This window comes from Manihot esculenta, chromosome 9 (assembly GCF_001659605.2).
Source record: "Manihot esculenta cultivar AM560-2 chromosome 9, M.esculenta_v8, whole genome shotgun sequence".
Taxonomy (NCBI): Eukaryota; Viridiplantae; Streptophyta; class Magnoliopsida; order Malpighiales; family Euphorbiaceae; genus Manihot; species Manihot esculenta.
This window is the reverse complement of record NC_035169.2, coordinates 21,470,616-21,485,419: the sequence shown is the minus strand read 5'-3', so window position 1 is coordinate 21,485,419 and position 14,804 is coordinate 21,470,616. Positions and strand designations below refer to the sequence as shown.

At 38.3% G+C, this 14,804-nt stretch overlaps 1 protein-coding gene across 1 annotated transcript; it reads left to right on the top strand.

The window, feature by feature from the left end:
* Positions 1-2,032: 2,032 nt before the first annotated feature.
* LOC110608135 (protein PYRICULARIA ORYZAE RESISTANCE 21) lies at positions 2,033-3,441 on the top strand. The gene is made up of 3 exons (XM_021747344.2): positions 2,033-2,253; positions 2,499-2,583; positions 2,683-3,441. The coding sequence occupies exons 1-3, from the start codon at positions 2,242-2,244 to the stop codon at positions 3,216-3,218; spliced, it is 633 nt and encodes a 210-aa protein (XP_021603036.1). The 5' UTR covers positions 2,033-2,241; the 3' UTR covers positions 3,219-3,441.
* Positions 3,442-14,804: the final 11,363 nt, after the last annotated feature.

Genomic DNA, 14,804 nt, shown 5'->3' with positions numbered 1-14,804 from the left:
AGGAATAGCAGTGGCAAGGGGGAGCTAGGACTCGTCTTTCGTCATCCGAAGAGTCCCTTTGAACCTTTGGGATTGGAAAGTCCAACTCTCAGAAAATTCACGCTAACTCCCTCTAAAATGATTCTTCAATATGAAGAACTTGGATTTCCAATTCTTAATGGAACTTGGGAAACCTTCAAATAGACTGCATCGTTTTTTAAAACAAAATAGTAGAAAGCTTTCGCTTTTCTAGGTGATAAGGCATACATGGAAGTAAAGACTCGAGTATATGGTGATATGTTATGAATTTGACATAGAAAGAGAAAAGATATCAAAATTCATCAACTATTGGGATGAATATGAGAAATGATGGTATGAAAGAGTGTCAACACGACTACAATGAAGGGGTCCAAAAGAAAACGCAGTCCAGCCTTCAGCTGCTCCATATGGACAATAATACGCCTTCAGCACATGCAGTTGAAAGATTGGAGATTCAGCACTTCCCCTCCTTACCCACAATTTTCTTTATCACTAACAATTCTGCGTCCTAATTCCATCTCCTCACTTTTCATTGCTTTTCAAATTATGTAAGTCAATGTAAATTAAATAAGGGTGAGCAGTATTTAATTTAAATTAAAAAATTTGATTTAAATTTAAAAAATTAATTTAATTTTTTATTTATTTTAATTTAATTTAATTTAATTTTTAATTTTAAAATTTTTTATTATTTTAATTTAGTTCAATTTTAATGAAAAAAAATTAAAAAATTAAATTGAATTAATTAGTGATTATAATATATTATTTTTAATAATATAAATGAATTAAATTATAATTATAATTAAAATATTTTAATTAAATTTTAAAATATTAAAAATAAAGTGTAAAAAATAAAAAATTTATTAAAAATTTAAATTAATTAAATCAAACTGGATTAAATCAAATCAGATCAATTCGATTTAATTTAATTTAATTTTTAATCAAAATTAATTTTATTTTATTTTATAAATATTAAAATTTTAATTTTTAATACATTAGATTAAATTTTAAATTAAACCGATCATATGCTAATTCTACTAACAATAATGCACCCTTTAACCAAGCTGTGTTATTGCATCAGCAAAATAGTGCACTTATTTAGGAATTCGACAAAAGGATGTCTAAATATCTGCTCTAAATTTTTATCTAATAAACACATTCCCTTCATTTACTAGGAATGATTTTATATATAAAAAAAAATTAATAATTTTTTATAAAATTATCTATACATAATAAAAAAATTTTAAATTAAAAAATTAAAAAATTTTTTATTTTAAATAAAAATTTAAAAAATTAATTTAATTAAATTCAATTTTTATAAAATTTTTGATTTTACATTAAAGAGATTCTTTTCAATTTTTAATTATGCTATATGCTTAAAATTTAAATATAAAATTATTGATTCAGGTGTGATAGATTTTAATAATCCCATTTATACTGTAAAATAGTTACATATTTTATTTTATCTTGGTAAATATTTATTTTAGTTATTTTTAATTTTTATCTATTAATAAAAAAACTCAATTTAATTCAAAAATTTTTCTAATTAAAAAAATTATTTTAAATTAATTTTCTTGATTTGTTAATTAATCAAACGATCACATAGTTTAACTTCTTAATTTTCTTAATATTTCAGTTAAATTAAGTTTAAACTATTTTTTAAAAATTTAATTTAGATAAAAAGTTAAAAATTCATTGAATTAATAAATTTAATAAATACAGACATTATAAATTAAGTTTTAAATAACTTTTTTATTTAATGTGAATAAAGAATGAAAATATTAAATTGATTTCTTCGAAAAATAAAAAAGCAAAAAATTTCATTAAATTTCATTAATTAAATTATTATTTCACATGAAATTATTCATATAAAATCACAAAAATAAAATATAATCTACCGTACGGTCCAGTTCAAAAAAATCTATCGTACGGAACCCGTCTCTTTCTAAAAAGAAAAATTAGTATATAATATTTCCTGTAGACAGTACTCCATCTGTCACTAAAATTTAAATTTAATTATTTGAAAAATGATATATCCAGAATAATCAATATCTCTCTCTATCTCTTCCTTGCATCTACTTAAGATGCAAACCACCTTAATTAACAACAATCTTTTTGATACTTCTCTCTCTCTTCCCCGTTCTGTTTCATTAAAGTCTAGGTGTCGGCTACCCATTTCAATCATCTTCATCAGGTTCAGATCCTTGTGTTTCATCCATCACAGCCATGGCAGAGAAGGTATGCAAGTGGGACTTAATCATTGCTCTGTTATCTCTTTATCTTCATCTCTTTCTACCCACTTATTTTTTGTGGTGCTGGTTTTTTCTAATTCATTAATTCGATCTCTCTCTCTCTCTCTCTCTCTCTCGCTCTCTCTGCTTATTCCATCTCTTCCTTGTGTCAGAAACAAGTTTCAATCATTGAAATTCTTTGTTGGCTTTATTCATGATGAAAAGGGAAACTAAGTTTATTTACTGTTGCAGAAAGTTACAGTCATGGTGATTAAGGTGGATCTTGGCTGCGAGAAATGCCAGAAGAAAATCAAGAAAGTTCTCTGTAAAATTCCTCGTGAGTAAATTATCTTTGTACTAGTTCGATATTAATTTTTCCATTTGAAGGAAAGTGACTGAGTTATTTTTGTGATTTGATTGGCGTTGTGTACAAGAGAAATTCAGAATCAGATATATGATGAGAAGGCGAACACGGTGACAATCACTGTGGTGTGTTGCAGCCCAGAAAAGATCAAGAAGAAGATTTGCTGCAAAGGTGGTGATTCTGTCAAGGGTATTGAGATCAAAGTTCCTGAGAAAGTTAAACCACAAGAGAAGCCTAAAGAACCAGAGAAGCCAAAGCCTAAAGAACCAGAGAAGCCTAAAGAGAAGCCGAAGGAGCCCGAGAAGTCTAAACAAGCAGAGAAGCCTAAGGCTCTTCAACTAATACCAGACTACCCACCGCCGGTGAGAGCGTGTTGCATGGAATGTTATCAAGGATATGGTGGAGGCCCTTGTTATCACGGGTATGGAAGGCCACTCCCATGTTATGAGAGTTACGGAACACCAGTTCCATGTTACGAGGCTTATGGAAGGCCAGTATATGATAGTTGGGTTGGTGGTGGCGGATTCAACGGTTGCCGGAGAGGATGCTATGTGGGCAGATGTGATTGCCTAAGTGAAGGAAATCCGTCGGCATGCAGTGTCATGTAATTAATTAATCAGAAATGGTGGTCTTAATCATGGCATGATCTTCCATAGTTGGCTACGTTGGGATTTTTCTTTTTTACAACTAAGGTTTTTATATTAAGGTTAATAATAGAAAATAAGGTTTTGTGTCTGTCAGTGGACAATTAATTAATTGTCCATTTGATTGGTATAACAGAGGCTGTTGATTAAAATTTTTAATTAATTAATAAAAAGTTCTCATTAATCACAAACAAATCTATATTCGTATGTTTGTGCATCTCTTTTTCCTTCACTTTCTAATTGCTTTTATTTTTCTTTCTAAATAATAAAAAGTTATCATTAATCACAAAAATATATATATATATTTTTTCATAGCAAATCCTCTAATTAATTAAATAAGTATCAGAAAGTAGAAAAGGAAAACTCTTAAAAAGGAATTCTATATGATTTCAACAAATGGCAAGGATTTGTGTAGTTTTTCAGTGAAGAATTAATTAAGTAGAATGAATGAGAAAAAGTAAGCTTTGGGCAGTTGGCTGTCATTGTCGAAAATTGAAAACATGAACTACAAACCAAGACCCAGATCTCAGTTTGTTGGATAACTCGATTAATTTCAAACTTTTAAAAAGTATTAAAATTCTTTCTATATATAGTTGGCTTTTTTTTTTTTTTTTAAGAAATCAAAGCCTTTAATTTTTTTATTATAGGGAAAATATTTTTTTTTTAATTTAAGTTATTTACTTGCAGAAAAAATAACTTTTTTAAAAAGTAAGTCATTTAAATCAATGCCAAAATTACATATCTGATGTTTTACAACCACCATGCATGGTCTCCGCGTCAAGATTAAATTTCAAAATAAAAGTAATGTCCTTTATTGTTTAATAAAAAATTATTTTCTAATCTATAAAAAACAAATAATAAAATTTTATTAAAAAAATTAGAAAATATAATAAGGTCCATTAAAGAAATGCACCCAAATTCGAAAGTCCAGCTAAAAAGAGATCCGTGATTCGTGATTCAAATATCCAAAGGGTTCTCTCAAAGTCTCAATTTATATAGAATTTTAAATAAGAGTCAAATAAGGAAATTTTCCACCATGTAAGATTCAATAACAGACTCCAAATTTTATTAGAATAAAATTTTCGACAAGCTATATATATAAGCAACATTTAAGTATGTAGATTTTATTTCAGTATTTATCCTTTCACTAAATAGATCTTTGAATCTTTTACTAACTTAAGATTTTTACCCACCAAAACACTCGATATTCTTATTGTTTTGTAGACCCAAACCCAAAGAAGAAACTAGTATAGCATCATTAGCGTTGTTGATAGGGAACAAAAATTTTCTTATAGGAATACAAATCTTGTGATTGTTTGTCTCAATTCTTTCTTTCAGTGGTTCTTGATTCTGTTACTTCTAATCGCGGCATGGAGGACAATGATACCACCAAAGTAGGCAACAATGAAAATCTTACGAGTATGAAAAAATCTTCCTAGGGAAGAGTCGTTGACCTGAGAGAAGATTTTGGGGAAATTGAGAACATTAACGAAACTCCTAAAGAAACAAGTGGGGATGGAATCTTGCAAGGGAACTAGGCTATCCATGTGAGAGAATAAGGATGACACCTGGGAAGAACAGTAGAAATTAAGTTGAGTAATTAAAGGTACGAAAACAAGAAACCATGAAGGTGGATAGCTGGATGCAAGGTTGATGGATGCTATGAGAAGAATCCAAAAGGAACAGCTAGACGATGAATTTTGAATTGGAGATGTTTTCCTCTTCTCTTATGAGATACTAGCAGAAACTTTGCTAGATAAATTCAAGCTAACCTCCTCGGACAAATATGATAGGAATACCAACTTGTGTAGCCACTTGGCCAATTTTCGCATAACCATGCTCCTCCAAAACGTCAATTATATAATGTTTTACTGGTTTTTTCTGTCTACCCTTACTGGATTAGCACAAAAGTGGTATCAGCACCTTCCAGCTAACTTCATTCATGACTTCAAAGAATTGGCCTATGCCTTCAAGTAGCGGTTCATCACATGTATCCCTCTTAAGAAGCTATCTTCTGACCTTCAAAAAGTGAGGCAAGGGGAGACTGAATCCCTCAGAAGCTATATGGAAAAATTCAATGTGGAAGTAATCCAGTGGACAACCTGAACCATGAAATAGCTTGCAAAGCAATAGAAAAAGGATGGCAGAATCTAGGTTTCAAAGAGTCATTAATTAAAAGCTCGACCAGAGACTACTAACTATTAATAGATAGGGCCCCAAAATATATCCATCTGAATTATGAAAAATAAGCCTAGAAAGTTGAGAGAAGGGATGAGAGGAGACTTTTGGATGGAAGGGGGCACCAAGCAATAGGTGAAGGGAAAGATTTCATAACTACACCCCCATAACTCAAAGTAGATTACATGTCCTCGTGCGAATCCAGAAGAATGGTGAGCATATCAAATACCCCTTAAACCTTGACATAAGCAAAGAAAAAGACAAAAGTAAATTCTATCATTTCTATGATGACTATGGCCACACTACGGATGAATGTCAGAACCTAAAAGATGAAATCGAGAAACTGGCTAAGAAAGGAGCTTTGAACAAGTTTTCCAAGTAAAGGAAAGATGGAAGGAAAAAGTTTGAAGGCAAGAGGACCATGTTCACACTAAAGGGCAAAGGCAAAGAAGAGGAAGGTGATGAGGAGACATTAGGAATAATTAACATAATTGTAGGAGGTTCTGAACCAATCAGGGGGATGAGAGCTAAAGGAAAAAAAAAGTTTGCAAGGAAGCTAAAATTATGGTAGTAGAATCATTGTCCCAACATCTAATAACCTTGAACATGATTTCCACTCCTCATTCTGGCCTCTTAGTTATTTCAGCGAGAATAATGTTCATGGTTAAGCAAATTTTGATTGACATTGAAATTTTCATAAATCTGATCACATTAGATATATTTGACAAGCTAGGGTTGGACCAAAAGAAGAACCTTTCCAAAGTCTCATATCCCTTAGTGGAGTTAGGTGATAAGTTAGTCCCTGTGATTGGTGTTACAAACCTAATCGTAGTAGTTGGAGATGAGAAGTTCAAAAGGGAAATTTACATGAAGTTTACAGTAGTAGACATCCCTTTATCATACAATTCGATATTAGGATGGCCAATCCTTAATAATTATAAGATCATCTTTAATATGGAATACCTATGTCTAAAACTCCCAATAGGAGGAGGAATAGCAGTGGCAATGGGGAGCCAGGACTCGTCTTTTGTCATCCGGAGAGTCCCTGTGAACCTTTGTGATTAGAAAGTCTAACTCTCAGAAAAGCCACGCTAGCTCCCCCTAAGACGATTCTTCAATATGAAGAACTTGGATTTCCAATTCTTAATGGAACTTGGGAAACCTTCAAATAGACTACATCCTTTTTGAAAAAAAAATAGTAGAAAGTTTCCGCTCTTCTACATGATAAGGCATACATGGAAGCAAACACTCGAGTATATGGTGATATGTTATGAATTTGACATAGAAAGAGGAAAGGTATCAAAATTCTCCAACTATTGGGATGAATATGAGAAATCCTGATATGAAAGAGTGTCAACACGACTACAATGAAGGGGTCCAAAAGAAAACGCAGTCTAGCCTTCAGCTGCTCCATATAGACAATAACACACCTCCTCTTGGTAACCATCCCATTTTCTTTCTAATCCTCTGTAACAACTTGAAAATCGGACCGCTACTGGCACTAAGGTTTAGGTCGACTTAAGGTCGCTGGAGCTAGTAGCAAGCCTACTATACATCCTATTACACCTGATATAATCCCAAAAATGATCACACAAGCATATAAAAATATTTGCATTTCATGAACCAAAATACGACATGTGCATATATCATAACTGAAAAACATAAAACTCATACTGGAGCCCTCATCAAATGCTCTAGTATGGTCAACATTACATGCCTCAAGTTTGGTTCAAATATAGCTTATACTTTAAAATTTTTATATAAAAAGATAATAAATAAGGGATTATAAAAGAAAACTCAGGCAAAACACAATTCTAATCCATAATAAGAATTACATATCCACAGTCAAACTAGTACATTAGAGTTATACCATACAACACTGCTGACCTTCCGAGCTAACTCTAATCATGTAAACCTAGGATTAAGGGAAAGGGATAAGCTACAAGAGCCTAGTGAGTAGAAACACAACCAAAAGCAGTTTAATAAAATATATGATCGTATGAATGTGTCGCAACACAAACAATTCACATCAAGATGGACTTGTCACTAGCAATCCTCTATAAATTTCAATAGTGCCCAACCCACAATGGATGCTCTTCAAGACTTTCTCTTAAATATAACATAACATATCCATAGTGCCTGTAATACCCAGCTAGACCCCAGCATTAGAATTCCAACTTTCCGGCGGAATCTCGGATGTTGGAACCCTCTAGAAGGGTAAAATATATTTTTTTAAAATGTTTTTACATGTTTTTATAGTTTTAATGAAGAAAGAAAATGAGTTTTTGAAAGAAAATACCATGGAGGAAGAGCCCAGGTTTGGCCGCCGAACCTCATTTTCGGCCGCCGAACATGGTGCTCTTGCGGAAGCACCTTTGGCCCCCAAAGGTGGTCTGGCCAGCCACTTATAAAAGGCTCCTTGTCCGAAAATGGGCGAGTTTTCTCTCTCTATTTTCGAGCATAGTTGAGATTTCGCCTTCCTTTGGTCGATTTTATGTTTTCCTTCAAATCTTTCAAGTTTTTGACAAGCTTTCATCTTGTTTTGAAGTTTTTGAGCTAAAGATCAAAGTTTTGAAGCTTGGAGACCCCCGGAGCTCGTTCCTCCATATCTCCGAGTTTGGGATCGCATCTCCTCTCGATCTTCAAGAGGTAAGTGTCGATCCACGCCTTTTATAATGTTTTAAGTAAGTTTTAAGAAGGGGTTAAGGGTTTTGACGCATGTTTAGGCTAGTTGTAAAATATTAGGGTTTATGTTAGCTTAATGATAAATGCATGTTAAATGTGATGTTTGTTGGGGTATAGGCTAGTTTTATGCCCCTATATGCTTGGAAATGTGTTTATGCATGTTTTAGTATAGTTGGATGCATGTTGGAATGTTGTGGGTGGCTGGATATGCAAGGCAGAATCGGGTTCTGCCCTTTGGGAGAGCCTAAGTTCGGCCGCCGAAGCCAGTTTCGGCCGCCGAACCTGCCTGTGGAGGCAATTTTGGCCGCCAAACCTCGCCCCCGAAATTTGGACTTTCGGCTCTGGAGGAAAGTTTCGGCCGCTGAACCTGCCCCCGAAGATTGTGACTTTCGGCTCTGGAAGGACCTTCGGCAGCCGAACCCTGCCCCCGAAAGTGCTTGACTTTCGGCTCTGGAGGGACCTTCGACCGCGGAACCTGCTGCCGAAAGTGCCCTGTCTAGCCTTCCTTTGCATGTTTTCTATGAATGTTTTATGATGTTTAAGGGGGTTTTTGGAGAGTTTTTTAGAGTCATGTTAGAGTTTGTTTGGTCCCTCATTTGAGTCCACCTGTGTAGGATTGGACCCGAGGAACCGAGGAGGCCAGCAGTGTTGGCTGTTTCAAAGTCAGCCAAAGGTGAGTAGAACTGAACTATGTTTTAAAGTAAATGAAATATTTAGCATGTTCATGCATCATGAATGCCATGATATGTAATAGGTTGTTTGCATTAGAATTCACGAATATGATGCATTGCATAATTTGATGTTGATGTGGATGGATATTGGATGACCCACTAGCCCTCGATATGATATGTTATGAGATGGTATGCAAGTCCAGTGAGGCCCATTCTACACTCCTGACATATTGGATATGTTATGTTATGTCATATTAAGAGAAAGACTAGTGAGGCCCATTCTACATCCCTGGCACAATTGGACTATGTAGAGGGTTATTGGTGACAAGTCCATTCGTGGTGTAATTGTTTGTGTTGTGATGCATTTCATGGAAGCATATGTTATTTAAATTGTTTTATCGTTCTGCTCACTGGGCTTTAGTAGCTCACTCCTTTCCCCTAACCCCCAGGTTTGCAGGTTCAGGATAGACCGGAAAGTCGTCAAGGTTGAAAGTTGTGTTAAGTGTAATAGATTAGTAGTGGATATGTAATGTAAAATGGTATAATGTAATGTAATGTAGAGGAATATTTCATGGTTTAGTATTGTGCTTGGCCCTAATACTAATGGTAATCCCCTTTTTGTACATGATCTCTATGAAATGTTTTAATAATGAGTTATGTTGAACCAGGCTTGACATATGATATGTTGCCCCACTAGAGCATTTGATGAGGGCTCTAGTGTGGGGTTTTATGTTTACAGCTTTGGTGCATGCACAGGTCAAGCTTGGTATATGAAAAGTTTAAAGTTTTTATGAAAATGTATGATCATGTATGGGATTTTATCAGGTACACAGGATGTATAGTAGGCTTGCTACGGGTCCCGACGACCTTAAGTCGATCTGAATCCTAGCGCCGGTAGCGGTCCGGTTTCCGGGTCGTTACTGAGTGGTATCAGAGCCCTAGGTTCATATGGTCGGACCTAGAGAGTGTCGGGCTCATAGATGTCATAGAAGCGCAAGCACAATAGGAAAAATCATGTCCACTAGGATAGGATATAGAGTCCTGTCTTGATGATGATGTGAAATGCCATGACTATATGCATGTGCATTAATGATATGCTATGTATGATGTGGGTTCATGTGTTTCCACATGAACCATATGATGTTAATGTTTATGTGTTTTATGTCGTTTTTCAGAAGCAGAATGCGAGGCAGTCATCGATCTGCATGATTGATTGGAGTCCCACCAGAGAATGAGGGCATGGATGCCCATCCCCCTGCTTTGCCAAGGGCAATGTCATGTAGATCAAGTAGAGAGGGAACGTTAAGGGACCCTAGAAGGTCTTTTGATGTAAGCAGGAGGGGAACAGTTTAGGGTGGTATGTCAGCTGATGTGAGGGGATCAGAGGAGGATGAACAGAGAAGAGATGGTAGTCTGGGCATGAGTATGTCCGAAGAGGGTATGGGACAATCTCAAGGAGGCGCTCAGGCTTCACGGTTTGGTTATCCACCCCAATATCAACCCTTTCCACAGGGCCCAGGGTATCCGATAGGGGGTACATCGGATTACTCCAACTTTAACCCATATCCCTCCTACATGCCTTACCCTCCTTGTTACCCACCATATCCCCAGTACCCCATGTATCCACCCTCACCCTTCTACCCAAATACAGCAAACCCTAACCCAGGGAATGCTAGACCTCCTCCTCCACCAGCAGAACCTGTAGCCCCTGAAATCCAAACACCTAAACCTAGCTCATCTGTGGGGAGCAAGGTAAAGATGACAGATTACCTGAAGCTGGATGCTCCCAAGTTCAAGACCGGTGATGATCCGTTTGAGTATCTCAAAATGGTAAAGATGATTACAGATGAGTTGGGAGCAAATGACAGTAGAGCCATTCAGATGGCGGGGTTCGCGTTGAAATGCAAGAAAGCACGTGAATGGTTCAAAAACTATGTGGACCCAAGGTTGGAGAGCTTATCCTGGGAGGAGTTTGCAAATGAGTTTGCAAGATGGGCGTTTCCAGACAGTTCCAGAGAGCTGAAGGTTGTGGAGTTTGAGTAGCTAAGACAAACAGAGGAGATGAGTGTCGACGAGTATACCGACAGGTTTCTGGAGTTGCTGCAGCATGTGGGTCAGACATATGACACAGATCAGAAGAAAGCTAGGAGGTATACCATGAGGCTCCACCCTAGGTATTCCTCCCTAATTCTAGCAGCAGAGAGAGAGGACTTCCACACCATAGTGGATGCAGCACGGAAGATGGAGGCTAGTGCCATTATACAGGGGACAGTTAAACAGCAAGTGGCACAGCCCTCGGGTTCCATGACCCCAGGCAGGGGAAAGTTAGATTCCTCTTCTCTGAGTGCAGCAGCTTCAGGCAGTAAAAAGTGGGGCAGCACCTCTAAAAAGTCGAAGAAGAATAAGTTCTGGATTTGTTTGAAGTCAGGTCTGGGATTAGGTGGTGGCTCGAGCTCAGGTTCAGATGGTTTAGAATACTTGAGGTGTGGTAAGCCACACAAGGGAGTATGTCGGTTTGGGACAACAGCCTGCTTCAGGTGTGGGCAGGAGGGACACATGGCTCTGGAGTGTCCTAGGGCAACTTTTATGGCACCATCCCAGCAGATGGCTTCAGGTAGTGTGGCTCAGCCAGTAGCTCCAGCCATGACACAGGGCAGTGGCAGAGGCAGAGGGAGAGGGGCAGCCTCTTCTTCAGCAGGTTCCCGGGGTGAAGGTCCATCAGCTCCAACTCGGATCTTCACTATGACACAGCAGGAGGCAAACACGTCAAACACCGTGGTATCAGGTAATCTCATCATTGGTTGTTCAGATGTGTATGCTTTAATGGACCCTGGTGCTTCTCATTCTTTTGTTGCTCCGAGAGCCATTGAGAGTTTGGGTTTGATAGTCTCTGGGTTAGAGTGTCCCCTCTGAGTCAGTGGACCCAAATGTGACCCATCAGTGGCAGAGTCAGTCTGCCGGTTTAGCCCAGTGTTTGTTGAGAGTAGATGCCTTCCAGCTGACCTAGTGGTTCTAGATTTGACTGATTTTGACGTCATTCTAGGGATGGATTGGCTATCCGCCCATGGTGCTACCTTGGACTGCAGAGACAAGGTAGTCAGGTTCAGAGGACAGGATGGGTCAGAGGTTGTCTTTAGAGGAGACAGGAGGGGTATGCCTAGAGGTCTAATATCAGCCCTGTAGGCTTGTAGGTTGCTTAAGAGGGGTTGTCAGGGGTTTCTAGCTCATGTGAGAGAGCTTAATAGTCAGGTTAGGGAGCCCGCCTCAGTGCCCGTAGTCAGAGAGTTTCCAGATGTCTTCCTAGACGAGCTTCCTGGACTACCACCTGCTAAGGAGATAGAGTTTGAAATAAAAGTGATGCCTTGTAATACCCGGCTAGACTCCGGTATTGGAATCCCTACCGTCCGGTGGGACCTCGGATGTCGGAAACCTCTAGAAGGGTAAAACTATGATTTTATGAAATGTTTTCAAGTATTTCATGTTTTTAAGTAAGAAATTAAATGAGTTTTTACATAAAAAAAATCTTTGGAGGAAAACCCAGGTTCGGCCGCCGAAAGTCAAGTTCGGCCGCCGAACATGCCTGCGTTTTGGAGGCACGTTAGGCCCCCGAAAGCATGAGTGAGGGAAGTCAAGGTTCGGCCGCCGAACCTCATGTTCGGCCGCCGAACATTTGCATGGATGCGGAGGCACATTCGGCCCCCGAACGTGGTCTGGCCAGCCACTATAAAAGGGTCCCTTAGCCGAAAATGGGCGAGCTTTTTCTCCCCATTTCGGCCAAGGTGAGCATTCCGCCATCCTTCCCCAATCTTGAGTTTTTCCTTCCTTTTTCCATGATCTTTACAAGTTTATAACTTTGGTTTTGAAGATCTTTGAGCTTAGAACGAGTTTTGGAGCTTGGAGACCAAAAGTTGGAACTTCTCCCATCTCCAAGTTTAGATCTCCTCAACCCTCGATCTCCAAGAGGTAAGAGCCGATCTTAAGCTCAATGTATGATTTAAACAAGTTTTATGAAGTTTTAAAGGGTAGAATGCATGTTAGGGTATATGTTAAACCTATGGGTTTTTTATGACTCTTTGAACAATGTAGCTTGATTGTGTGTGATTGAAGTGTTGTAGATGGGGTATATGCATGTTTGAGGCCCCTAGGAACTTGTATGCATGTTTTGGTTGAACAATATGCATGTTTGGAAGGTTTGGAGGCGAAATGTGCTAAAGGGAGCCAAGTTTCTGCCCTTTGGCAGAAACCAGGTTCGGCAGCCGAAGGTACTTTCGGCCGCCGAACATGGCTGGGGAGGCAGGCCTTTCGGCTGCCGAAGTTGCCCCCGAAAAGAGACTTTCGTCTCTGTCTGGCACTTTCGGCCGCCGAAGGTGCCGCCGAACCTACCTGAGTTTCGTCTCTGTCCAGGACTTTCGGCCGCCGAAGGTGCCGCCGAAAGTGCCCTGTTCAGCCATTTCTTGCATGTTTCATGTGATGTTTTCAGGATGTTTTAGGGGGTTTTTGGGGAGTATTTTAGAGTCATGTTCATGTATGATTGGTGCCTCATTTGAGTCCACCTGTGTAGGTTCGGACCCGAGGAACCGAGACCCCCGGTTGTGAGATAGTCGTTCAGAGTTCGTTGTTTAAGCTTCAGTTACCAGGTGAGTGGAACAACCCCTTAAGTTTTAAAGTAAATGAATAAATGAATGGATCATAAAGCATTGCCCATGCATCATTATGCCATGCAATATTAGGTTGTTTGCATTAGAAATTCACGAATGTGTTGCATTGCATACTTTGTTGTTGATGTGGATGAATGTTGAATGATCCATTAGCCCTTGTATGTCATGACAGCCTATGTGAGTCCAGGTGTGCCTGCTACGGCTCTACGCCCCTGGCACTATGACAGATTATGGAAGTCCGGGTGTGCCTGCTACGGCTCTACGCCCCCGGCATGTATAAGTAAGAAAGATAGGGGCTAAATGGTGACAAGTTCATCCTTGTTGTGAAATGTTTGTGTTATGGCGCATACATGAAAGCATGAATAAGAAAAAGCTATATGATAATAATAATAATAAAATGAATAATAATATACCTAAAAAGGGAGGAATTAAAACAAATGTTTTTCTTAGTTTCTGCTCACTGGGCTCTAGTAGCTCACCCCTCTCCCTTTATCCCCAAAGTTGCAGGTACAGGATAGAACAAGAAGTCGGTTAGAGTGAAGTCAAGTCATGTTTGTTGTAATAGATAGTAGTGGACATGAACATGATGTAATGAGTATGTATGACCATGTAATGTAATGACTGATTTGATGATGTATTGAGGATCATAGTAGTGCTTGACCTAGAGGTGTGTGAATCCCCATTATGTACAGAATGTTTAATGAGTAATGATGTTAATGACCATGATTATCCAAGCTATTATGTATGTTCATGATACCCCATTGGAGTATTTAATGAGGACTCCAGTGTGGGGTTTATGTATGATTTTGTGCATGCACAGGTTTTGCTTGGATAAGATAAAAGAAAATTTTTACAGATCATGTATATGTTGTTATGTATGGGATTCCACAGGTTTACAGGAGGTATGTAGGCTTGCTACGGGTCCCGGCGGCCTTAAGCCGATCTGGATCCTAGCGCCGGTAACGGGTCGGATTTCCGGGTCGTTACAGAGTGGTATCAGAGCCCTAGGTTCATATGGTCGGACCTAGAGTGTCGGGCTCATAGATGTTCTAGAAGGTCAAGCACACTAGGAAAATCATGTCCACTAGGATAGGATGTAGAGTCCTGTCTTTATGATGATATGATATGCCATGATGATATGCATGTGCATAAATGCTATGATGTGATGTTATGTATGTGATGAGGGTTCATGTGTTTCCACATGAACCATATGATGCTAATGATTGTTTATGCTATGTGCTGTTTTTCAGAAGATAGAATGAGAGGAACTCGTCGATCTGCACGATTGACTGGAGTGCCACCTCAGGACGAGGGCGCTGATGCCCGTCCTTCAGCATTGCCTAGGGCAATGTCCAGTA